This window comes from Mesoplodon bidens (genome assembly GCF_964165515.1).
Source record: "Mesoplodon bidens genome assembly, chromosome: 18".
NCBI lineage: Eukaryota > Metazoa > Chordata > Mammalia > Artiodactyla > Ziphiidae > Mesoplodon > Mesoplodon bidens.
Genome location: NC_138175.1, coordinates 58592029 through 58617494, shown reverse-complemented (window position 1 = coordinate 58617494; position 25466 = coordinate 58592029). Strand labels below are relative to the sequence as shown.

Here is a 25466-nt window from a genome sequence, read left to right as displayed (position 1 = left end):
GTGAGCCAAATCCAGGAGCTCTGCTGTCAATGGCTGCAGCCAGAGACCCACACCAAGGAGCAGATGATGGAGCAACTGGTGCTGGAGCAGTTTCTGAATACTCTGCCAGAGGAGGTTCAGACGTGGGTGAGGTCAAAACAGCCCAAGAGCAGCAAGGAAGCAGGAAACCTGGTGGCAAACACAGAGACAGGAAAGAAGCAACTGGCTGTTTGCATTTATTGAACATCTGCTGTATGCCAGGCATGTAATAGGGAGCTTAATAAAGATGTGTTAAATGACTGAACAAATGAATTTTATAATCCAGTCTAATCTGCCTAATCTTGTGTGCAATGGAAGAAATTAGGGGTTTGGCTTTTGCTTATTTATTATTTCTCTAGAAGTACCCCTTCCCTCCAGCTCTGTTCTCCCTCCCCTGCACATTTCTTATTAAGCCTGAACTTTAGTATCAACACAAAAGACCACACAGACCAGAAAAAAAAAAAAAAAAAAAGAGGGCATAAAATGTGGGAGATATGAGGCCTGGAAGTTTAACTTCTGTTAAAATTTGACTTGTCTCTTAGAAACTCAAGTTACTAGATTGGAACTAAGGGCATTTCAATAATGAGAGAAGAAAGCTGTTCACTCCTAATAGTCCTTTGAATAAAATTGATACTAAAAGCAAAGTATTGTTTGGGTGTATATAGAGAGAGACAAGGAGAGAAAGGCAAGGGAACAAGACTTGGGTGTGGACCAGTGGGATGGGTTAATTACATTTAAAAGTATAAACAAATAAATTTGAAATAAACATGAGGGTCATGCATGGCTGAATACTGATGTATCATGAATTAAGGATTCTGATCAGTCCTGTGCACCTGCATTCCTTAAAAGAATTTTGAAGATGTTAATAGTGAACATGTTGGACACTTAGAATGTACTACATTCTAGGTATTTTATAATATTCATTTACTTCTCTTAATAGCCCTTGAAATAGGTATTACCCTCCTTCCATAAATGAGGAGACAGGCACAAAAACGTTGAATGACTGGCCCCTGGTCCCACGGTTAGTAATTGGCAGTCAGGATTCAGCTGGGCGGCTGGCACCAGCGTCTGTGCACTGAATCATGGTGTTACACTGCCTCCAGTGGACATGGGGGATATTGTCCCACGTTGGTTTTAAACTTGGCCAAAGGCACAGCCTTTGATGCAGCTGGAATTCAGGGGAAAGGAAAGAGCTCTCTAGGATATGAGAAAGAAATTACAGATTAATGAAAGGTACACTTAGAAAGAGACTGCAGGCAAGGAAGGCCTTCAAGGTTCAAGTTTCTGTAGGGAAGGTGGTGGTTGTATTCTAGATCAGTGAGTGAAAAAGATGTAGGGAAAGCTTAGTAATAAGACTTGCCATTTTTTAAAAATGCATGCTGTGTGCTTTACATATATAATGTTTAATCCTTACAGGAGCCCTTAGAAGTAGAGGTCTTATCATTTTCATGTTACAACTGGGAAACTGAGGTTCCCTGGTGACTGAATGGATGGTGAGGCTAGGACCACTGATATAAATAAAGAGGAACTTCTGCTTTATTTGGAAGGTACTGAGAAGCAATGGAAGAGTTTAGAGGTGGGAGATAACCAGAACTCTTTTCTGGAACTTGCCATATTGAGTTGAGAAAAGATTTCTTGGGGTCTTTCTCTTGTCATAGGAAGTCCAGGACTGCTGCTCCCTCCTGTGGCAGGACAGGGTGGCGTGGGGGTGGCAGGCTACTCTCTGTGCCTGTGGGTGCTGCCAGACTGGACTCAATTCCATGGTCATTTCTGCTCCCTTCTAGGTTTCCCTGCTCGGGACTCTGTCCTTGCAGAAAAGAGAAACACCGAAGAACAACAAAAGAAGGGCACAACGATGTTTGACGGTATGCCATCTGCTAGACCTCAGGTGAGTCGGGCTTTCTTCTGATTTAGTTCTCCAATATGGGGGCCTCACCTTCCTGATTTCCAGACGTTCCCCATCTAATTAAACCACATCCTCATTTCCTCAAAGTCTTTATATAAACATTACCTTACTGAGCCTTTTCCTGGCTTTTGTATAAAAAATGTTCTTCTGACTCTTCGTATTCCCCTTCCCTGCTTTATTTTTCTCCGTCACACTTATCACCACCCCACATACTATATCTTTAACATTGTCCCTCTTCCTATCTTCTGAATTAATTTTTCATGGTTTAGTATTCCATTTTATCTCCACTTTTGGTTTAGTCAAAACCACCCTCATGTGGTTTGTACTATTATTATGATCCTTTTTTTATATGAAATAAATGGCAGCCATTACAGGGACGTGATACTGTTGTGAGGTGTTTTTTTTTTAATTTGCTCCTTAACGTTCTTGTTAAATCACGTTTTGAAACCTAGAAGGAATTAATATGCTGCACTTCCTTTAGAACCAGAAAATAATTCATGGGAGGGGGGGTGACGATTAGGAAACAAATTGTCTAAAAATGCTCCTTGAGGGAGAGATGGGGGGGGGAAAGTTGAGAAACACTGTCCTAGATGATCTGTTCCTGAGAGTAGGCCTCTGTCCTTACAGTGTCCATGTCAAGGATCCCAAGTGAAGATGCCCACAGGGACTACTGAGGTAATATAAACGAATACCATATGTAAGTGGGTGGATTATGACAAATGGGGCACCTGCCCCATCTAAGGGGCAACTGCCCCATCTAAGGGGCAGCTATGACTCGGCTTCAGCTGATGGCACCGTGTGAGAATGTGGGTCCAGATCCCCAGATCTTCTGATTTTTTTTTAAAGAGAAGCCAAAAATCCAGTTAATAATTTGAAATATACAAATTTTTTGGTGTTGGCAGCTAATATTAATTTTGAAGAAAGAATTTTAAAAAACACATGTGAGCCAAATAAATCCCTCTATAGGAGCTGGGCAGCCAGTACATGCCCTCTAGTTTAAGTCATATGTTCATTGATCTGCATAATGTTTCTGTAAAAACACAAAAGATATATATTAGTAAAATGAGTATCGTAGTCTTATGTAGTCTTCTAATATCTGCTTTTTAAATTCGCCCTTCGGTTACCAAAATTGTTGCATGTAACTGTAGTTAATTAGTTTGTATTGCTGGAATACTATTCCATGGTATGAGTATACCATAATATATTTATTTCTTCTACTATAAATGAATGTTTGGGGCTTCCCTGGTGGCGCAGTGGTTGAGAGTCCGCCTGCCGATGCAGGGGACACGGGTTCGTGCCCCGGTCCGGGAAGATCCCACATGCCGCGGAGAGGCTAGGCCCGTGAGCCATGGCCACTGAGCCTGCGCGTCTGGAGCCTGTGCTCCGCAACGGGAGAGGCCACAACAGTGAGAGGCCCGCATACCGCAAAAAAAAAAAAAAAAAGAATGTTTGGGTCTTTTCCATATTTTGGATGTTATAAGACAGATGTTATGAACATATCTATCTCCAAGTACACATGAGCAAATATACCTAGGAACAGAATTTCTGAGTCCAGAGTGGTTTACTAATTTACATTTCCCTTAGCATCTTATAAGAGGCCTCAAGGGTCCACATTTTAGACAATATTTCGTATTGTCAGACTTCTTAATTTTTGTCAGTTGAATGGGTATAAAATCATACTTTGTCATTTTGAAATGTATTTTCTTATTTATTAATAAGATTAAATATCTCTTCATATTTATGAGCTCTTTGTGTTTTATGGATGAGTCACTGAGGCTTAACCTATCCATTCTCATAAAGCTTGTTAGAAAGAACCAGACCCAGAACCTAAATCAAACAGTCTCTGATTCCTGAGCTTGAGGTATACTGCTCAGCTTTTAATTATTTGCATTTTTCTTTCTTTATAAAGTGACTTAAAAGGATTTTTCTCCCACAACCCAAATCTGTCAAAATTAGCAGCAGGAACTATCTCAGAAGTGTTCTCACTTCTCTCAGACTATAAGACAAAGAAAGGTATCTTTCTAAGTCCCTAGAAATAATCTAAGTGGATTAGAACACTTGGATTAGAAGCTTTCTGCTGGTCTGAACATCTGCTTCATGGTCAGTCCCCTCTCATCAGGCACCTTTCCCCCTCCTTGGGATAATTCCTGGATTTCGATCATTTAGGAGTGTGTCTGGTATTTTAGGAGCTGGTGACTTTCAAGGATGTGGCTGTGGACTTCAGTCCAGAGGAATTAACCTACCTTACTGCTCCTCAGAGGAAACTCTACTGGGAAGTGATGCTGGAAAATTATAGGAACCTGGTCTCCCTAGGTAAGCTGTGATGACCAAAATTGTCTCCAGATATTGCCATATGTCCCTGGTGGCAAAATCATTGGAAACAGGCTTTATTTTTCTTCTGTTTAAATTTGCATTTTCCTTATTATCTCACCGTCTTTATAACCCAGGCTGGGAGTTCCTGTGGGTACAGGACAGAACTCCCAAGTTATGAGTCTCCTTCTTCAACAGGGTACCGGTTCCCTAAACCTGACATTATCTCAGAGCTGGAAGCGGAGGAGTCACATGCAGTGGAGGAAGACAGCAGTACAGTGATATGTCAAGGTGAGTAGTGAGACAGGAATCGTGGGAAGACAACCCCGGTCAGCCAGGAGGAGCCTGGGAGCTGTTCCCCAAAGCCTCTCAGCTCAGGGACAAGGTTGGTAAGTGCTCTCACCTCAGGGGTTCCTGCCGCTTCCCCACAGCACGTGCACTCAGTACTTCTTTCATCTCCTCTCTGAAGCTCATCTCTTCCTGCAGCATGAGTTCCTCTCCTGTGCAGCTCCAGGGAGGCCAGTTTCCCTTTTCTCTAGTGTTCCAACTCCTGCATTCATTCATGCCTTTCTCCTGGCAGCTAGAAATCAGAGGTCTTTCCTCTTTAACTGAAATAAGCAAAAAACCTTGGCGTGATACCACTCCTCTTTCCAGCCCCACTCAGGGGGTTGCCTTTATCAAGCACAAACTTTTGACGAGCTTCTTACCACCCTCAAAAGAAAATCCAAACTTTTAACAAAACATTTAAATCCATCCCAATCTGGCCTAAAACTCACATCCCAGCCTCATCTCTCACAGATATTCCAAGTAGAAACCTGTGTTGCTGGCTCCCCAGGACTGTGTACTTTCACAGTTCAATGTCTTTGCTCAGGATGTTTTATAAGCTTGCCACCCCCTTCACTGCTTGCTGAGCCCTAGTGCCATCCCCTCCGTTGAGTTTTTCCTGTTCCTAAATGGAATCAACCCCCACCCCCATCTCTTCTCCTGTAGTCATTTATAGCCTGATTGGGGTCCGTTTTATAGACTTATTGTGACCATCTGGTTGGATAATGCTCTGCTCAAAATAGGCATTTAATAAATGGTGAATTGAAGGGAATGGGGTAAGAATAGAGATTGGGAGCCAAGAAAAGAGTTAGAATCCTTTTGCTTTATTCTGAGCAAGAGGTTGTTGACCTGTTTACTCCAGCGTTTCCCTAATGGTCCTGTAGAACCATGGTAATAGGCGTTCTTTAAAAAAAAAAAAGAAAAAAGTGTTCCATGATGAGATCAGTTAGAGAAATGCTGCATACTATGTTTCCCCTCTTTGGAATTTGAGATGCCGATTAAAGGTTCTGAAGAGTCCTACAGGATTGAAAGCTGCTTGACTTGCGTCCTATGGTATCTCCCAAATTGACTTGACAGTGGAATCCCTTTATCGCCACAACTATTAGTTGCTCGGAATAGTAATAATTTGCCAAGCATGGTCTGCATGCAGACAAACCCCAATCCCAGCTCGTTCTCTGGTTTCCTCCTTGTTCTCCTGTCTGTGTCTCTGGCATCTTTGTCAACGTTCAGTCCTCCTGGATGGTCTCTTTTCTGCCTCATCCTCACCCTTCCTTGCTTACTGTCCTTTCCATCCTCCCATTCTCTCCTTAGGTTCCCAGAAAACTCTCAAACCTCTTTAAGAACTGTTCTGCTTTGTTTGGTCTCTTTCTTCTGTTTCTACTATAATGATGTGTCTCTTTGAGTAAAAATAGTAGAGGAACTTTTACATTGCTTTTAGATTGGGAGAAAAAACCTGAAACCAAAGATCTAACTCCAGAGCAAAGCCTGCCTATAGAAAAATCATCCTCAGGGGAAGAAAGACAGGATTTGGAGGTAGGTAACTTCTGGTGCGTCTATGTCGGAGAGTCTTCTCCTGATGATCCATTGGGTTTGCACCAGGTCAACCAGGAGAAACTTTTGAGTCCAGTAAAAATGAATGACCCCAAGACCCTTGCTCAGGAAAGAAGCCATGACAGTGATCGATTTGAGAGACGCTTAGATCTTACTAAACAGTCAGAGGGTCTTCTCGGAAAGGATCCCCAGGAACGCGCTCCTCATGGAATTTGCACCAGTCCCCAGCCGGTAGACAGCAGGCCTTTCGTCCAAGAGAACAAACACAACAGATGTGAATTTTGTGAAAGAAGCTTTAGTACCCAGTTGGCCCGTGAGAGACACGAGCAGATCCATACAGGGAAGAAACCCTTTGAATGTAAACAGTGTGGAGAAACCTACCTCATGCCACACCTCACCAGACATCAGAAGACTCATTCATGTGAGAAGTCCCCTGGATGCAATGAAGGTGGAAAGTCTTTCACTCAGCATGCACATATCAACGGCTGCATAAGAATTCATAGTCAGGAGGACTACTATGAATGTTTCCAGTGTGGCAAAGCTTTTATCCAGGATGTGCATCTTTTTCAACATCTCAAAGCCCATGAGGCAGCAAAAGCCCTTCCACCCGCGTTGCCCCGAAACAAGACATATTTAATTCGGTATCAGCGGAAACATGACCATGTCGGAGAGAGAGCCTGTCAGTGTTGTGACTGTGGCAGAGTCTTCATTCGGACTTCACATCTCATTCAGCACTACAGAATTCATGCTCAAGAGAGGCCTTACCAGTGTCAGCTGTGTGGGAAGTGTTTCAGCTTACCCTCCTACCTCACTCAACATTATCAACTCCATTCTCAAGAGAAACGCGGTTGAGCGCAGTTACTGTTGAAAAACCTTGACTCAGAACATTCTCAACACTTTTGACTTTCCCCTGGAGAGAGACCCTTTGAGTGCTCTGAATATGAGAAGGTCTTCAACCAGCCCTCACACCTTGTTAACAACTTGAAAATTCATCTTGGTGTGGTCAGAAAACAGAGAATGGTTGCAAGAGGGTAGAACAATCTTTGCAAAGGGAGAGTCAGCACATGTGTCAGTCACCCAGGCAAAAAACCTTATAAAGAATATTTTTGTTGCATAGGAAAGAAGCTAATAGATTTTGCCCTTCTTTGGTGTTATCCATAAAATGGAGAACCTTGATTTTGACATCCTGACAGAAAACTTGTGACTGGTAGTTGGGCTCCAGGCAGGAACTCTGTTGCCTAATTTTCTACAGAAGTGTTTACATACAGTATCTTTACCACATGGGGTGAGTCAGCAGAGGGCATGGTAAAAAGATTTTTGAGGTGTACCTATGTTGATTCATCCACGAAGCTGAAGATTAATTGGTAATATGTTTACACAGTACTTGCTGATTTACAAAACATTGCCAAATGTATTATTTGATCTTTTAAGGAATGCTGCATTGTACCTAGTATGAGGATATTTATTTCATTTTTACAGGTATAGCAAACTTGAAACTCCAAGTTGTCATTTGATTTGACTTGGGTTGTAAGTGATGGGGCAAGAACTGAACCCCAGTGTGGTTTGGTTAGGTTTGGCTTTTGAGATTCCATGAGATATTTATTTTATATCTTGATGCTCAACCCAGGTTTGTTTTATTCCTGCCATATCCCCTCTGAAGAAAAGGCACAGTACTATACTGACTGCAGCTGTCTTCCTTTTTAGTAATCCCAACATTATTTCACATTAAATCAGATGGGGACACTTGTAGTATAAGGGGTTCAGAAAGCTTTTTTTTTTTTTTCTTTTTTGCAGTACGCGGGCCTCTCACTGTTGTGGCCTCTCCCGTTGCGGAGCACAGGCTTCGAACGCGCAGGCTCAGGCCATGGCTCACGGGCCTAGCCGCTCCGCGGCATGTGGGATCTTCCCGGACCAGGGCACGAACCCATGTCCCCTGCATCAGTAGGTGGACTCTCAACCACAGTGCCACCAGGGAAGCCCCCAGAAAGCTTTTTTAAGGTGAAGTTCTGATAGCCATTTCTCTTACAATTTAGGGTTAGATGAATTTTTGAGACACTGATCAAGGAAGGATATTTTTGCTAACCACTTTCTTATAATTGGTCTTGGATATCGTAAATCTGCTACTAATTAAGTAGAATTTTTGTAGTTTTCTGTAGTTGTTTGAAGGTTTGGGGTTTTGTATTTTTCTTTTTTTCCCCTCTCCTTCCTTTTAAAAAATCCTGTTTGAAAACAGTATTTCTGCTTTTCTTGGGCACTGGCATCATCAGCACGACCAGCTTCACCTAAAATCCTAATTCTTTTCTGGGCATACTTCACTCTTTAAAAGTATGAGCCCTGAATTGCACTAAAAATTTCTTTTATACCATATTGCTATAATGTAAAAGTTTTCCATCATTGACTTGGATGGTGGTCAGATACAAAGACACATGAGAACCAGTTGGACCTGGTGTCTCAGAACTTGACTCCTTGCCTGGAAGGATGGGTTGCTGCTATTGTTATTTACTGCCCTGCTTTTTCTCATCCTGCCATTTTTGAGGTTGATCTATGATGTGTAGCTCCAAAATCATGAAAGTAAAAACAAACATGAACCTACACCAGCCAAATGAGTGCGAGCTACACAGCCCCTTTTCTTCATTTCCCAAGTTCTTGATGAAACAGTCCTCACTGGCTGGTCCTATTCTCTCACCACAGTCCACCCTCCAACCCACTATAAATTGGTTTCCGATTCTGCCACCACTACTGCAAAGGGACATAATGTCAATATGTCTTATTGTTGATGATGTTAATTATCCTTTATTTGTTTCTTTTTGTAATTAATAAATATCTTGCAGGAGAAACTTTGAGACCATGCAAGTATCTAGTTTCTCCTCACACTTTTACCTACTAAATTCTAGCAATTAGCAAGTGGATGTTACCTACAGCCATTTTTACTGTGTAGTATTGTAATGGTGATCTTCAATTTTCTTCATTCCTTCTACATTTAGTAATTAAAATTCTCCTCTGAGGAAGAATTGTCCTCCCTATTTATTTATTCAGTAATTTATTTATATCAGTATGGATTCATGGATGTTTATTTTATTCTGTGGGCTGTAATCCAACACTACCATTATTTATTTTGTTCAGATTGTTCCAGCTCTGGCCACTGGGAGTCCTTTCAAGTTGGCTCCTCTCATCCTTTTCTGAACACTTCTTTTGCACCCTGCTTAATTTCTCTCCCTTCACCTCCAGGAAAACCCCATGCCTTTATGATAGCTTCTACCTCATCACTGTCTTGTGAAATCTGCTGCTTTCCCCGGGGTCATAGGTTTACTTACACCCTTATCTATCATTTCATTTCTTCCTTCATCATTTTTGCTAAATCTATATTCTACCTGGTTTGTTATTTGCTTAACACTTTCTTTCAATTGTGTCATCTCTATTTTTAAAAAAAACTTCAATACATCTACCTAAAAAGGAAAATCTTAAGTCAACTCAAAGGATTTTACCCAGACCATAATCAGATTTTCCCAATCATTTTCAAGATGTCCTTTAACAGTTGGCTTGTTTGAATCTGGATCCAAACATGCATTTGGTTGTCTGACCTCTTGATTCTCTCTCAGTCTAAAGCCATCTCCTCTCACTTTTTTAATGCCTTGTGTGACCCCAAGAATAATGTAGAAATGTATTTCCCTCCCCTCTCCACCCAATTCCTAATATATGTAACAGTCTTGGTACTCCTTATATTCAGGTTTAATTTTTTTTTAATTTAGAAGCGCTCATTTTTAAATTCTTAAATTTTTAATTGTGGTGAGAAACACATAACATAAAATTAACCGTGTCAAACATTTTAAAGTGTCCAGTTCAGTACTGTTAAGTAGAGTCACATTGTTGTGCAATAGATCCCCAGGACTTTTTTCATCTTGCAAAACTCAAACTCTGTATCCATTAAACAGTAACTCCCCCTTTCCCCCTCCTTACAGCCCTGGCAACCATGATTCTAGCACTCTTGGTTTTTTTTCTTTAAAGCTTTGTGTGATTATGCAAGTAATACTGGAAGAAACTGGGTCGGTTGTCCTGTGGAATGTCCCCCCTTCTAAATGTGTCTGTTTGCTTCCTGTGGTATCCTTAAGCTTGTTCCTCTATATATTTTCTGTAAATGGAAGTTAGCTCTGAACTCTGGAGACTTAATTAGATTCATCTTCAACTTCTTGGGCAAGAACACCTCATAGATGGTTTTGTGTACTTTATATCATATCCCGTCAGGCTTTAGCTCTCCCAAAGGTCCAGCCTTTTTAAAGTCGTTCTCCAAGCCACTGCACCATTCACAGGCAATGAGGTTTCAAAATTTTCACTATCACTCATGGTCCAGCTGCTTTAGTTCCTTCTTCATTACCTCTTCTAGACTTTTCTCAATGTGCCTCCCTCCATTACTCCACCCTGGTCTTTAGGTACTTGAATTAAGAGGTGGTGGAGGGGCTTCCCTGGTGGCGCAGTGGTTGAGAGTCCGCCTGCCAATGCAGGGGACACGGGTTCGTGCCCCGGTCTGGGAGGATCCCACATGCTGCGGAGTGGCTGGGCCCGTGAGCCATGGCCACTGAGCCTGCGCGTCTGGAGCCTGTGCTCCACAACAGGAGAGGCCACAACAGTGAGAGGCCGATGTACCACTAAAAACAACAACAACAACAACAACAACAAAAAAACGTTTTAAGCTTTCTTTGATGATTATGCAAGTAGTACATATCTGTTGAAGAAAATTAGAAAATACATCTCTGGGGTTTGGTTTTTTTTTTTGGACTATTTGTATTTCCGTGTCTCAACTCAAATAGACTTGCTGCTAAAAGGGGTAGACATTGTCCAGACATTTTTTCCTATGTATAGGTTTATATAGATTTTTAAATAAAATATATTTTTATGAAATAGAATCATACCATTAACATTGGTTTTTTTCACTTAAGTAATTTTATTCAAATGATTTTATTTTTAACATCTTTATTGGAGTATAATTGCTTTACAATGGTGTGTTAGTTTCTGCTTTATAACAAAGTGAATCAGTTGTACATATACATATATCCCCATATCTCTTCCCTCTTGCATCTCCCTCCCTAACATTGTTTTAAAGGCTTCAATTTTCATACTAATATATCATGAACATCTGCCCATATTCATAAATATATCTCTCAGTTTCATCTTTTAGGACTGCCTGGTACTTGGTTGCATAGATGTGGCCTAATTTCACTAGACTTCTAGGGTTGGAAACTGGGGTTACGGTAATTTATCTCTTTTTTTATTCCATTGAAAACCTTTTAAAATTTATTTATTTTTATTTAGTTATAATTAACATACTATATTATATGAGGAGATGGGGGGACAGACCAAATAGGTGAAGGGAATTAAGAGATACTAAACTTCCAGCTATAAAATAAGTAAGTCAGCATCTTTATTCCTGTCCTGACTTACTTATTTTATAGCTGGAGATTTGTACCTCTTAATCTCTTTCATCTATTTGGTCTGTGCCCCCATCGCCTCATATAATAAAGACACAGATGTAGAGAATGGATTTGAGGACACGGAGAGGGGGAAGGGTAAGCTGGGATGAAGTGAGAGAGTGGCATGGACATATATACACCACCAGATGTAAAACAGATAGCTAGTGGGAAGCAGCCGTATAGCACAGGGAGATCAGCTTTGTGACCACCTAGAGGGGTGGGATAGGGCGGGTGGGAGAGAGATGCAAGAGGGAGGAGATATGAGGATATATGTATACATATACCTGATTCACTTTGTTATACACCAGAAACTAACAACATTGTAAAGCAATTATACTCCAATAACGATGTTTTAAAAAAACAAAAATAAAATAAGTCAGAGGATTGTAATGTACAAATAGAGAATATAGTCAGTAATATTGTGACAACTTTGTATGGTGGCAGATGGTAACTGGGTGTATTGTGATCACTTCATAATGTATAAGAATATTGAGTCACTATGTTGTACACCTATAATTTATCTCTTATGTGTGCATTGCTGCTGTAGTTACACTTCCCCTTTATCTCTTGGGTCTTGATATTTCCCTTAGCAATTTGCTGTGATGTCTTTGCTTGCATATGGTTGTGTTTCCCAAGGGGAAATTCCCAGCAGTAGAATTTCTGGGCCAAAAGGTATGTGTATCTTGAAGGCTTTGGAAACACTCCTGGCCTCATCCCCTCAAGATCTAAAAGTTGTGCTGATTTTTTTCTCTTGGGAATAACTAAACTATTCACCTCTCCCCTACACTCGCTTTCTCCGTGGAGAATTTGCACTCTGAACCCATCTTAGGGAGTAACAGGACTGACATCAGGCCTGGAAAGAGCCACAGATGAAATAGTTCGTTCAAACCCTCATTTTAACAGTTCTGTTAGGTTTATTTTCCTCATTAAATAAGCAGTATTAAGCATATTAAATAAAATTTCAGAAAGCAAAGAAGGCTAATAAACTTCCCAAGGATGCTCTCAATCACGACAAGCCCAGGATTGTAGTTGTGTTCACTGGTAGAAGAGCCCCTTGGCTGGGAAGGGAGAGTGTGGGCTTTGGAGCCAGGCTGACCTGAAGCCAAATCCAGCCCCTTCCTTAGAAGCTGATTAAACCTCATTTTCTTAGGAACTGAGGTAACAGTGCCTCCCCCTGGAACTGTTGAAAGGCCTGGAGCTCACCTGTGTAACAGAGCTGAACACCGCCTGGTACACAGGAGGCACTCAGCAACCAGTGGCTGTTCTAAGAGTTTTCTTAGTGGCAGTTAGTAAACTACAGGATTGTAAACCACAGCTGCACATCAGACACAGCCACATTTTATCATGTTTCAGTAGTCTCTGTACTTGTAAGCTTTTCTGTAAGGTTTTTCATATAATCGCAAATTTGAAGTTCTTTTTCTCTCACCTATTTTGTAATGACAATTTTTAAATGACAATTATACAAAGGTTTGATTAACAGAGCATAAAGCATTCTATTTATAGTTGCTTTCTTAAGATAGATTTCCAAAAAGTGATACCACTAGATGAGACGTGAAAAACATCTCTGTGTTTCTCGAAGATGGTGCTGAATTTGTTTCTGGAGGGGCATTCGCATCCCCCACTAAGGGGGGCCCAGGGGTGTAGCAAGCGTCTCCCTCCTAAGTCAGTGACAGGTGTTGCTAATCAATCACGCTCTCTCTGGGTCCACTGAACCTGAAGACAGGCTTGTAATCGTTCTCAGCATACCACCCAGGTAAAACAAACTAAGCAGTTTGTACATGCAAAGAAATGTCTTTGCTACGCCTGGTATAAATAAGCATTTGAACAATTTTACCAGCATTGGATATTTATTACTTAAAACAAACCAACAAAAAAGTTTGCCTATTTGATAAACCAAAAAAGTGCTTCTTGCTTACTAATGAATTCTTCCCCCATGTTTTTTTAATATAAATTTATCTATTTATATTTTATTTTTGGCTGCGTTGGGTCTTCGTTGCTGCATGCAGGCTTTCTCTAGTTGCGGCGAGCAGGGGCTGCTCTTCATTGCGGTACATGGGCTTCTCATTGCAGTGGCTTCTCTTGTTGCAGAGCACGGGTCTAGGCACGCGGGCTTCAGTAGTTGTGGCACATGGGCTCAGTAGATGTGGGTCGTGGGCTCTAGAGCGCAGCCTCAGTAGTTGTAGCGCACAGGCTTAGTTGCACTGCAGCATGTAGGACCTTCCCGGACCAGGGCTCTAACCCGTGTCCCCTACCTTGACAGGCAGATTGTTAACCACTGCGCCACCAGGGAAGCCCCGCCCCCCATATGCTTTTAAAGTTCTTTGTGTATAATCTAGGCCTTTTGCCCATTTTAGCTATTGTGTCTTTGTGCTTGTTCTTTCTGATTTGCCTGAACTCACTTTCCTTTTCTTAAAGTATGCATTTCTGAAAGATTCATGTTTTTCATTTTAAAGCAATACTTAGCGCATTAAAAATAATTTCTATTTTACAGAAAGGTAGATCTCCTACTCCCTCTGCCTTGCTGCCACTCGTGCCCCCAATACACCATGAACACCATTAACGTTTTGGTTTGACTTCTTATAATTTAAAAATAATTGCCAGATTTATGGAAGTGCTTGCCTCTAGGGAGTGGTGGGGAAAAGATCTAGTTCTCACGGTACCTCTGTTCTTTTTCACCTATTTACGCATGTGGCTGTAAGGTGTTCATAGTTTTCAAATAGCTGTGATCATTCCATGTGTGCAGTAGCATATTTTTTCCACCCTGTTGTACACCTTACAGACTGCTCTATCACCCCCTTGTCAGTCGTTTTCACCTTGTTAATAGCTGCACAGTATACCCAGAGCTTTATCTGTGTGGCCCTCCCTCTGTTGTTGAATGTTTAATTTAGTTGTGATTTTTCATAATTGTAAATGATAATGTAATGAACATTCTGGTACTTAAAATATTTTTCTAAATTTAGGATTCTGTAAGATTTCGCCAATGGGGGATTACTGTGTCAGAAGGGAAATAATTGTTTTAAGGTTCCTGATACACATGTCTTAAGTTTTCCTTTGAAAGAGCACCAGTTTGCACTGCTGCAATTAACACATGTTGGATGGTGTGTGTTCCACACATTCTTGCTAGCATTGTGTATTAAGAGCACTTTTCACCTTTGCTAATTTAATAAGGGAAAGGGCATCTAATTTTAATTGCATTTATTTAGTTTTTAAAGGATGTTGAACATTTTCCTCTAAGCTTGTTAAGCAATTATATTTCTTCTCTTTGCATTGTCTATGTGGCTTTAATATCTTCCTATCAATTTGAAGTCTCTTTATGTAATAAAGATATTATTTGTCTTCACTTTGGCCATAAATGTTTTCCCCAGTTTGGCCTTTTCTTTGAATTATTTTTTTGACAAGGTTTCAATTTTTATATAGCTCAATTCTGATATCTTTTTTAAACCCAAAAAATCTAACCTTCTCTAAGCATTAGTATTTTTTTCTGCAGTTTTTATTATTTGTAAAATATACTTTAACTATTATTGAATTTACTTTGTATTATGTGAAGATAAAAATTATCCTCCATTGTTAATTGCCCCAACATCAATTTTAGTAAATGATACATAGTCATATTTTATAATACAGTTCTGTATCTGGATCATCCACTTTGTTTCATTGTTTTGTCACCCTATTATATCATAGATCTGTATTCTTTTTAACTTTTATAGCCTCATATGAGTTTTCTATCACTTTGCCTTCAAGAAGTTTATTTATGTGTGTTATATTTATATGAGAAAATGAATTTTGTTGCTCTTCCAGATGAAAAGTTGTTTAACAAAAACAGCCTTTTGATGATTACTGAAGTGAATTTATAAATGAATTAGGAAGAATTAACATTGTTACATTTAAACTTAGCATCCAGGAATATGATATTGTTCTTTTATCTACTCAAGCACTTTTATCAGCCAGCAAAGTAAGTTCCCCTTAGTTATTCCTACATACTGTTGCAGTTGTAGGTTTCTTTGTGTAGAGTTTTTCTTTTTTGTTATAATTCTCAAAAAGCCAGCATCCCAGAAATGGGGTTACTTCACTGTTGCCCCACTACATGCATTCAAGCTAGCCAAACCCTACACTTGCAGCAGTTGGGGGCCGCAGATGCTCTTGAAGGAAAATGCAGAGAAGCATAGCAGTAAGTATGTGCATGCACATGCACACACACACACACACACACACACACTTATGAATACCACCACCTCAGAAGGGTCAGCCATACGCCCACCTGGGCCCCAGCTTTGAATCTCCTACCACTCTGGATCTAGGGCTGGTGCCCAGACCATCTGATAGTCAGGTCTCCTCCAGGTGGGACCCTGAAGGAGGGGTGAAGTACAGGTACATTGCCATGGTACCCAACCCACTTCAGCCTTTCAGGTGAAGAGACCCATTTGGATTCATTGACTATAGGTGTGTGGGTTTTGGTTTTTGTGTTTTGTTTTGGTTTGGGTTTTTTTTTTTGTTTTTTTGTGGGGCTTTTTTGGTTGTTTGTTTGTTTTTTGGCTGCACCACGCAGCTTGCAGGATCTTAGTTCCCCAACTAGGGATCGAATCCACTCCCCCTGAAGTGGAAGCATGGAGTCCTAACCACTGGACTGCCAGGGAAGTCCCCCCCCCATAATTTCTCTTTTTAATATGGTATAAGATATGTGTTTAATAAACCCAAAATCTTTAGTGTTTCTCTAAAGACGACAAAGTAGGTAAATTTAGACATGTTTAGCAATGAATGTTTCAGTATTTTTATCCTAACTGGAAATGATCTGGATGTTCAGTGAATTCCCATCATTTAATTTATTTAGGAAAACTCTAAAGTTTCAAGTTATCAAACATCTGGAGAAATTGATTTTAGGTAGACATACCATAAAACAATCATTTTTAAAGAATTCATGTAAAAATTTTAATCCCATTGATCTCTATTTCATTACCTATGAAAATATCACCATACCAAGTTAATTTTCTTGCTGACAAATTTTGTAACAAAGATAACATGAACTTATTGACTTTTAGTAAACCTAGGAACAATTAACGTATTAATACTTAATGCTGATGACCCTAAAGACATGTCTGTATTAATCAAAGCAACAGCTTAGGCTTGTTTTCATTTATTAAAGAGTAATTCTATATCACATGATCCTTTAAACATTTGGATTACTTTTTTGTTACATTTAAAAATATCTAATTTGTAAGTGCTTACTTTTAAGTCAATAGAACTCTTTTACAAATTCATATTGATAATATCATCTGTAGGTAGAAACAGATCACATTTATAACATACACAAACATACATACATCCAGATAGACACAGATCTCATAGTTTTCCTGCTTGAGTTTTAAAAGTCCATTTTTCTTAAGGTTTTAGTTTCTACGAATTGAGCCAAGGCTGTAGTCTCAGGCAGCGTGGGCTGTGTTTGCATTTCAAGGACATGATAAGAGTTATAACTTCAAGCCTTCTCCTAGGAGTACTTTTCTTTCTGAGGGTCAGAATTTTGAGAAGATGTTTTATCAAGCCAGCTGTGTTTAACTGTGCATGCAAAATTAGTTTTGGAATGTCAAAAAAAATTTCATCTTGGCCAATTTAGGATTAGGTAAATATCTGTAAGTATTGGCTCCGTACCAATTGTAGAAGCCAGCCGGAGCTCCAGTGGGTGGCTGCCTGTCCAGGACCTGGGAGCTTTAGAAGCACAATCTCCTGCTTTCTTTTAGTTTCAGTTTACTATAAAGTGCAAATCTAAATTTAAATTTCCGATTTTAAGCCACATTTAAAAAGTCGGCCAACCCAGTTCACTGCAAAATTCCTTCCAGGCCTTCCTGCCTGGAACTTCCCCCAGGTCCTCTGCCTAGGAAACATACCGGCACCCTCTTAAGACTCCAAGTCTTAAGATAACAGCTCAAATAAAAGTCGTGGACCATCACTTAATATAAGGAGATCCAGGTATCAGGAAAAACTCACCAAATCACCTGAAGGGTGCTGTGAAGCCAGAGGGGCTCAAGGGGCCCATGCTTGTTACAAGCATGGTCTAAAGTAGATTCCAGGTGACCTCAGGTGGGTTCTTCTGATATCCTGCTGACTATACCAAAGCAATGTTAATGAAAATAATAATCTATAAAAGAATAGAAAAATTTTATTTATTATAGAAAAGAGTTTTTATTTTTATAAGCCAAACTGAGGGCTAACCTGAAAGCCATCTTCCCAGATTACTCTTGAGAAGCTGCTCCAGTTTTCAGTACAGTTTTATATGTTGTCAGAACAAAGAACATTAAATCAGGGTTATATTTCTTCAATGTTTCAAAAAAAAAAACCAAAACAGATCAGCACATACACAGCAAGTCAGTATAGTCTTGGCACCTGGGAAGGGAGTCTTTATCATCAAAGGAGGACAAGGAAGAGAGGCACTTAATGTTTATTTTTAACATGGACATTCTTTACTTCTGGTCAGTGTGCCTTTAAATAATTAAAGCAGATGTACATCGTATATATGACAGGCCACAAACAGGCTATTTTAAGTAGCGTAACATTCGAGTTAACTCAGGTATAAGCCTGAATGACTTCCCTGTATCTCAATGTGTGAACATTTCTTTTATCAACAGCCACCACAGGGCCCCACATACTAGTGGACAGCCACCCCGGGATTTCCCCTGCAACATTTGGGATCACCCCTGGAACCTTTGGGCCCCACATGTGAGCGGACGGCCCCCACAACTTTCCATTTCCCATCCTGTATTTCCCGACATCTTGGTGCTCACAGGAGTTTCCTCGGTCTGCTGGCTGGTTCTGCCAGTTGTTGGGCTGCACCCCACAGGCCTACAAGGCCTGAACTTGCCCGGCCTCAAGACCGAAGAAACAGCCCGGAGTCAGCAACAGAGACATCAGTGGTTTAATGGGTTGGGGCGCTTACACGTCTGAAGCAACACTGCACCGTGTGTGGCAGACAGCGGACAGGATATGGCGTCTTCACTCCCTGGCGAGGAAGGGGAGATTGCCAGTTATGGGGGAATTATCAGGTGGGCTCATTGGTTACCAGGGAAACCAGCAGAGGAGCACGCCCCTCACGGCCCCTTTGATAAAAACAATCATCAGCTGGGGCTTGGGGCAAGTGTAGGAAAGTCAGTCATGTGTGTGAGTGTAGGTGATGAAGGCACTGGTCCAGCAGGGATGTAGAGAGAGCAAGAAAACAGCCACCTTGAGTGGCCTGACCATACGGTATGCCTTCTAGGATTCTGTCCTGATTCATGGGTGACAATGCCACTAAGTGGGGTGAAAACTGGGGAAGATGCGGGTGTGGAGGATAAATGAAGAGCTCTTTGTAGATGTGTGAAGTCTGAAGTACTTGCTACATGTCCATTCAATGTGATTCAATGACTGTCTACCCATTCACTAACCAATTGTTTACTGAGCTTCTATTATGTACAGAGAGTCTGGTCTGGGTCAACTGTGTGCTGGAGCACGCTAGTACCAGCTCACAAGAGCTAATTGTTAAACAAGAATGTTGCCAATCAGTCATTAAGCTATCAGTAGCTTGGCATTAGCTGTGGTAAGATTGTTTACACCATGGAAATTGGCAAATGCTATTTTTTTTTCCCAGAGAGTTGATTTATCAGCACCACAGTAAACAAGCCAAAGTAATGTCTATCTTCATGCAGCTTTCATTCTAGTGTCGGGGACAAATTTTAAACAAATGATTACACAATAATTAAAATTGCAATGCATATTTTGAAGAAATGAGAGTGATGAGAGTATAGGAAAAATGGCCTAAGTTGGCCAGCAGGGGGTGATAAGGAAGTAATGCTTGAACCGTGATCTGAAGGCTGAACAGCACGTTTTAACATAGGAGATCAGGATGTGTTCTATTGATGAGGTGTCATGGTTTGATTGGCAGTATCTTTTTCTTCCTTAGTGGAACATAAAATAATGGAGCATCTTTCAATGAATGGTGGTTTAGATTCACTAGCAGGTATTAATCTGATTCAGGAAAGGGTGCCTGAACTGGGTTTGTGGAGCCCAAAGATTCCAGGCAGGTGTTGCAGAAATTACCATGGACATAGGAAACCACCAAGGCTCAGGAATCCCAGCCCCCAGACCCCAGCTCACACCAGAGAAGCTCTGATTTTTGCTGTTCTGCTTCATATTCGTTCAGAAAAATACACATTGAATACCTAGTGTGTGCCAGACACTACAACACCCAGGGGATACAGTACTGAGGAGACCAGAGCACTGCCCTCATGGGGGTTATATCTGAAGGAAGGGGATGGGGATTCGGGGCAGAACAAACAAACTGAATAACTTAGGTAATTTCAGAAGGATGATAAATGCAATGGAGGTAACAAAACAGGATGCAGGCATGGTGAGTCACCTGGAGGGGATCTGCTTTGGATGGCAGGGCCACAGAAGGTCGCTCGGATGAGGTGACCTTGGAGCTGATAGGGAGTTGGCCACTCAGGGGTCTGGGGGTTACACCAAGCACCTTGATGTTTTCTGCCTCAGTATATCTCAGGTAATCGTGGGAATGACACCTGTCACCTTTGCTGTATTCTATTTGCTAAAGTTAAATCAGTTTCCTCCCACACAAGGGGAAGGGGTTATACCAGGATGGGACTCATTGGCATGTGGCTGCCAACCCCAGGAATCACCAAAGACTTGCCTGATCTGGCTGACTGGTCACATGCCAATTTATGTCTCCCAGGGATTATGCATTTGATGAAGAGGTTGATGTTCTCAAGTAAAGGAGAGCTCTTCAACCCTCAAGGATATGTTGGTAGCACTGCAACCCTATCCTAAAAACTCCCAAAGAAATGTCTCAACAAGGTAAAACATTTTAAAGTCCTAGAGAAATACAATCCAATCTCTATCATTAAAAAGCAGAACCCACCCACAAAAGTAGAACCCCAAATGGTTCTGGAGCAAAAATATTGGATCCTTTCTCGACCCTCTGAACTTTGGGTAGATTGCCTATCCTATCTGAATTTCATCTTCCACATGTAAAATGAACAGAATTTTATAAAGAGTGATAGAGATAATGTATAAAAGTGACTAGTACAGGTGGCCTGGAAAAAAGGGAAGAATTGGAAGCATGACAATAGGTAGAATAAAAAATAGTGGCTTGGGGACTTCCTTGGTGGTGCAGTGGTTAAGAATCCACCTGCCAATGCAGGGGACAGGGTTCTGAGCCCTGGTCCGGGAAGATCCCACATGCCGCGGAGCAACTAAGCCCGTGTGCCACAATGACTGAGCCTGCACTCTAGAGCCTGCGAGCCACAACTACTGAGCCTACGTGCCACAGCTACTGAAGCCTGTTCACCTAGAGCCCATGCTCCACAACGAGAGGCCACCGCAATGAGAAGCCTGCACACTGCAATGAAGAGCAGCCCCCACTTGCTGCAACGAAGACCCAATGCAGCCAAAAATAAAATAAATAAATTTATTTTAAAAAATAGTGGCTCATCAAGAGATCAGATGTGGAGGAGTGGTTAAAAAATAGTAAATATTGTTCTCTCCATTTTTTTCTGGAGCTTTATCTGAGTACATGGCAACCCAGCTGGAGACAACATTTCCCAGCATCCCTTGCAGGTCAGAATGGCCATGTGACTAAGCACTGGCCAATGGGATGTCAGCAGAAGTGATGGGTACAACTTCCAGGTCACATCTGAAAAGCACTCTCTTTGCCCTCTACTTCCTCTGTCTTCCTTCCTGCAGCTGGACTGTGAATGAGTTGCTAGTGAGCCTTCTACCACGTGGATAAGGAGACTGTATGGGATGGTACAGCAATGAGACGGGAGGAACCTGGTCTCAGGATGACTTTGTGGTGTAGAGACACCCATGTTTACAGGAAAGAGAAAAAAAAAACCCTTCTGTATTATTTAAGCCACTGTTGTTTGGTCTGTTAAAGCAGCTGAACCCAAAACCCAACCAATACAGTGCTATCAGGTAAACATTAGAGAAAGAAAAAAGTATCCCTGATGTTCTCTTAGGAGGGAGCCACATGAAGACCATGTCTCTGCAAGTACGATATGGACTATTTTTCTTCCGGAATAGTTACTTCTGATGAACTCACTGACTTGCATTTCAGACAAATATTAGATAGAAAATGTGTACCACTAAACATTAGAATCATTTTGAGCAGGCCAAGGTGTGATCACTTGTGGGAGGTCCATGGAAATGGATGAGCTGGGCAGAAAGTCCCCTAGTGGACTCACACTCCAGGATACAGGGTCATTGGTGGGCTTTGGGATGAAATGACCCCTCACCACAGTTGTCGTTCAGAACCCACAGGGGATTAGTTCCAGGACCCACCAGGATACCAGAATGGACGCTCAAGTCCCATAGTCTGCCCTCCATACCCACAGGTTCTGCATTCATGGGTTCGACCAACCAGGGGTTGTAAACAGAGTACACGATCCACAGTTGGTTGAATCCGCAAATGTGGAGCCCGTGAATACCGAAAGTCAACTGTATTTTAAATTATTCTTTTCCTCTTTCTACCTTCGCCTGTGTATGTACAGTACCATTTGCCTAAATTAAATGCACCTTGGACACGCCTCCATTTTATCCAGCTGCCTATTGTGGCTTCCTGCATGAATCATCATCAACGTTGTCAACTTTTTGGGCCACCCAGTGTGTTCCTGGTGGTCTCTGGAGACATTAACACCTCCACTATGACCACAAGGAAAATCTTGTGAGGCTGGATTTCTGGGTCACTCCATGTCCTAAGGTGGCACCTGAAGATACAGCTTCCACAGGGATCCCTTCATGTCCTTGTTCCTCAGGCTGTAGATAAGCGGATTTAGGGTGGGCATGAGGATGCAGTAGAAGACGGCAGCCAGACGCCCTTGCTGTGGGGAATATCGCGCAGTGGGCTGCATGTAGGCAGAGCTGCCAGTGCCGTAAAACAGGAGGACGGTGGCCAGGTGGGAGGAACATGTGGAGAAGGCCTTCCAGCGGCTGGCTGCTGAGCGGATGTGAACCACTGTGGCCAAGATGTGCACATAGGACAGGACAGTGAGGCTGAAGCAGCTGATGATGATGCAACCGCTGGCTGCAAATCTTGCAGTGTTGTGGACACCTGTGTTGGCACAGGCTAGGCGCATGAGTAGCGGGATGTCACAGAAGTGGTCAATCATGTTGGGGCTGCAGAAGAGCAGGGAGAAGGTGTTGGTTAGGGGAAGGCAGAGAAGAGGAGCCCGCTGCCCCAGGCCGCCACCACGGAGACGCATGTCCGGGGCCTCATGGCTGCCCCGTACACCAGGGGCCTGTAGGTGGCCAGACAATGGTCATAAGCCATGGAGGTGATGAGAAAACACTGCGGACTTCAGGCAGACAAAGGCAGAGTTGGGACGTGCACGCATGGAGGGAAATCTGCCCCGAGCCCAGCAGGGTGGCCACCAGGGCCCGGGCCAGGGTGGTGGACACAGAGCAGATATCCACCAAGGAGAGGTGTTTGAGGAAGAAGTACATGGGCGTGTGCAGGCGGGCGTCCAGCGTCACGGCGGCCACGATGGAGATGTTCCCCAGAAACGCAGCAAGGTAAACCAGAAGGAAGGCAGCAGTGCTGAGCAGCTGTATCTAAGGGACCGCTGAGAAACCCGGAGGAAGAAAACAGGCACTGCCTTGAGATTGGTCATGTTGTGTCTTCGGAAAAGCTCGCGAATGGCAGGGAAGGCTCAAAAAGCAGTGCATGGGGCTTCCCTGGTGGCGCAGTGGTTGAGAATCAGCCTGCCAATGCAGGGGACGGGTTTGAGCCCTGGTCCGGGAAGATCCCACAAGCTACGGAGCAATGAACCCAGTGCGCCACAACTACTGAGCCTGTGCTCTAGAGCCTGTGAGCCACAACTACTGAAGCCCACGTGCCTACAGCCGGTGCTCCACAACAAGAGAAGCCACCGCAAAGAGAAACCACCGCAAAGAGAAGCACATGCACTGCAACGAAGATCCAACACAGCCAAAAATAAATAAATTTTTTTTTAAAAAGTAAAGGAATAATCATGACTCTCTTTACAAAGCACTTTCTCATCTGTTGCCATGTTTAATATCCATAAGGACTAAGGACCTCCTGGGGATAGATTTCACCTCCATTTTACAGATAAGATAATGGAGGCTCACAAAGGTTGAGTATCTTGTCAGTGATCAGAGATGTAGTAAGTAGTGTTAAATTTTCCGTTTCCGGTTTTGCAATTTCCCAATTGCTCATTGCTGGCGCTCAGAACAAGAGTCAACCTACAGCAAAGTAGCGTTGGCTCTAGGGGCCCTAACTGTATATGCTCTCCCCCTTTGATCAGTTTATTTCTGCATGGATCATGGTCTCTACGAACCTGTTTCTTTCTTACATAGATGGAGAGGTCTCTGGACTTGGGCAATATGTCCAGAGTGCAAAAGTTTATCCTACTGGGTTTATCTGCCAGGCAAGGCATAAGGATTGTGCTGTTTGCCATCTTCCTGACTCTACCTGCTGACCCTCCTGGAGAACACGCTCATCATTTTCCTTGTCTGCAGTCATGGTGAGCTCTGAAAGCCCATGTACTTCTTTCTGGGCAAACTGAGCTGCCTGGAGATGTGCTACATGTCAGTGACCATGCCCAGTTTGCTCGTGGGGCTGAGATCCAGTGCATGCCATGTGCCCTTCACAGCCTGCATAATTCAGCTTTTTTAAATTCATATCTCTCATTGGCACCAAGTGCACCCTCCTGGCCTCCATGGCCTGTGACCACTATGTGGACATCTGCTGCCCATTACACTACCTGCTGCTCATGAGGCCCCAGATCTGCCTGGGTTTAGCTTTGTCTTCATGGCTTTGTGGGCTGTTGGTCTCGGTGGTCAAGATATTATGCATCGCCAGCCTGTCCTCCTATGGCCCCAATGTCCTCAACCAATTCTTCTGTGATGTCTCCCCTCTGCTCAACCTGTCCTGCACCCACGTGACCCTGACGGAGCTGGTCGACTTCATCTCTGCCATCGTCATCTGCAGGACCCTGCTAGTTGCTCTGGCCTCATATGCGGCCATCAGGAGGGCTGTGCTCCAAATGCCTTCGGCTGCTGCGGGCAGCAAACCCCTCCACCTGCGCCTCCCACCTGATTGTGGTGGACATCTTCTGCTCAGTGGTTCTCTTCACGTATTCCCGCCCCAGCCGTGTCGAACCCACTGACCTCAACAAGTTGCTGTCCGTCATCTACACGGTGGCCACGCCCACGTGCTGCCTGATCTAGTCTACTGCCTGCAGAACAAGGAGGTCCACGCAGCGCTGCGGGAAAACCCTCCCCCAGCGCTGAGTCTCTTCATCGAGAACTGACATTTCCTGCTCCTGATTTTAACACTTTCTTGGCCAAAACACGTGCACAGCTTTCAAAAGCAAATGGAAATCCGGAGGAAAATATTTGCAACATAACGTATAAAGACTTCTTTAAATAAAGGAGAAAAATATGAAGACCTCCACCGAGAGAAAAACCAAAAGGAAAATGGTCATGAACATGAAGGCTATTGAAGGAAACATGTAAGTGGCTGATAACCTACAAAAAAGATGTGCATGCCCTCTAGTAATCCAAGAAATGGAAATTTACTCCTTGCCCACTGTAAAAGAAAGTATAATACAAAATTTAAGGACAAGAATTTTTATTTCAACACTGTGAAATTTGGAATAAACATTATTTTATTGGAAATTTTTGTAAATAACTCAAATGTCCACGAACGTGAAATTATTTAAATATGTTACATTATATACATAGTGTGAAATAACAGGCATTCATTAAAGAGATTAAACCAGACTTGCAGATACTGCCATGGGGAGACTGTATGTTGTTTAGTTAAAAATGAAAGAAGCAGTATAAGAGTATGTCAAAGATTTGTAAAACAATAATAATAGACTAATTGCAGTAGT

The 25466-nt window shown here is 42.3% G+C and overlaps 1 protein-coding gene and 2 pseudogenes across 6 annotated transcripts; 2 read left to right on the top strand and 1 right to left on the bottom strand.

Moving 5' to 3' along the window:
* The first annotated feature begins 1461 nt into the window (after positions 1-1461).
* ZIM2 (zinc finger imprinted 2) lies at positions 1462-8946 on the top strand. 4 transcript variants are annotated; one of them, XM_081217372.1, is made up of 7 exons: positions 1462-1565; positions 1803-1906; positions 2552-2599; positions 4111-4237; positions 4433-4525; positions 5997-6091; positions 7589-8946. In XM_081217372.1, exons 1-7 carry the CDS (start codon positions 1505-1507, stop codon positions 7592-7594), a joined length of 534 nt encoding a protein of 177 aa, XP_081073498.1. In that variant the 5' UTR covers positions 1462-1504; the 3' UTR covers positions 7595-8946. The 4 variants fall into 4 exon arrangements, with proteins under 4 accessions (XP_081073498.1, XP_081073497.1, XP_081073495.1 ...); XM_081217371.1 differs by having other exon boundaries at positions 7227-8946; XM_081217369.1 differs by having other exon boundaries at positions 5997-8946.
* A 13358-nt stretch (positions 8947-22304) lies between these two features.
* Positions 22305-23219, bottom strand: LOC308605834 (olfactory receptor 9S13-like; annotated as a pseudogene). Its single transcript has one exon. The product of its transcript is annotated as an olfactory receptor 9S13-like (transcript).
* Positions 23220-23925: 706 nt separating this feature from the next.
* LOC308605833 (olfactory receptor 6Z7-like) lies at positions 23926-24881 on the top strand (annotated as a pseudogene). The gene has a single exon. The product of its transcript is annotated as an olfactory receptor 6Z7-like (transcript).
* Positions 24882-25466: the final 585 nt, after the last annotated feature.

Bases quoted from the DNA above. Each gene is read 5' to 3' on its own strand.
- ZIM2 (XM_081217369.1), top strand. From the start codon at position 1,505: ATGGATGGTGAGGCTAGGACCACTGATATAAATAAAGAGGAACTTCTG. The intron at 1,566-1,802 runs GTACTGAGAAGC...GCTCCCTTCTAG, and splicing joins ACTTCTGCTTTATTTGGAAG to GTTTCCCTGCTCGGGACTCT. The intron at 1,907-2,551 runs GTGAGTCGGGCT...CTGTCCTTACAG, and splicing joins TGCCATCTGCTAGACCTCAG to TGTCCATGTCAAGGATCCCA.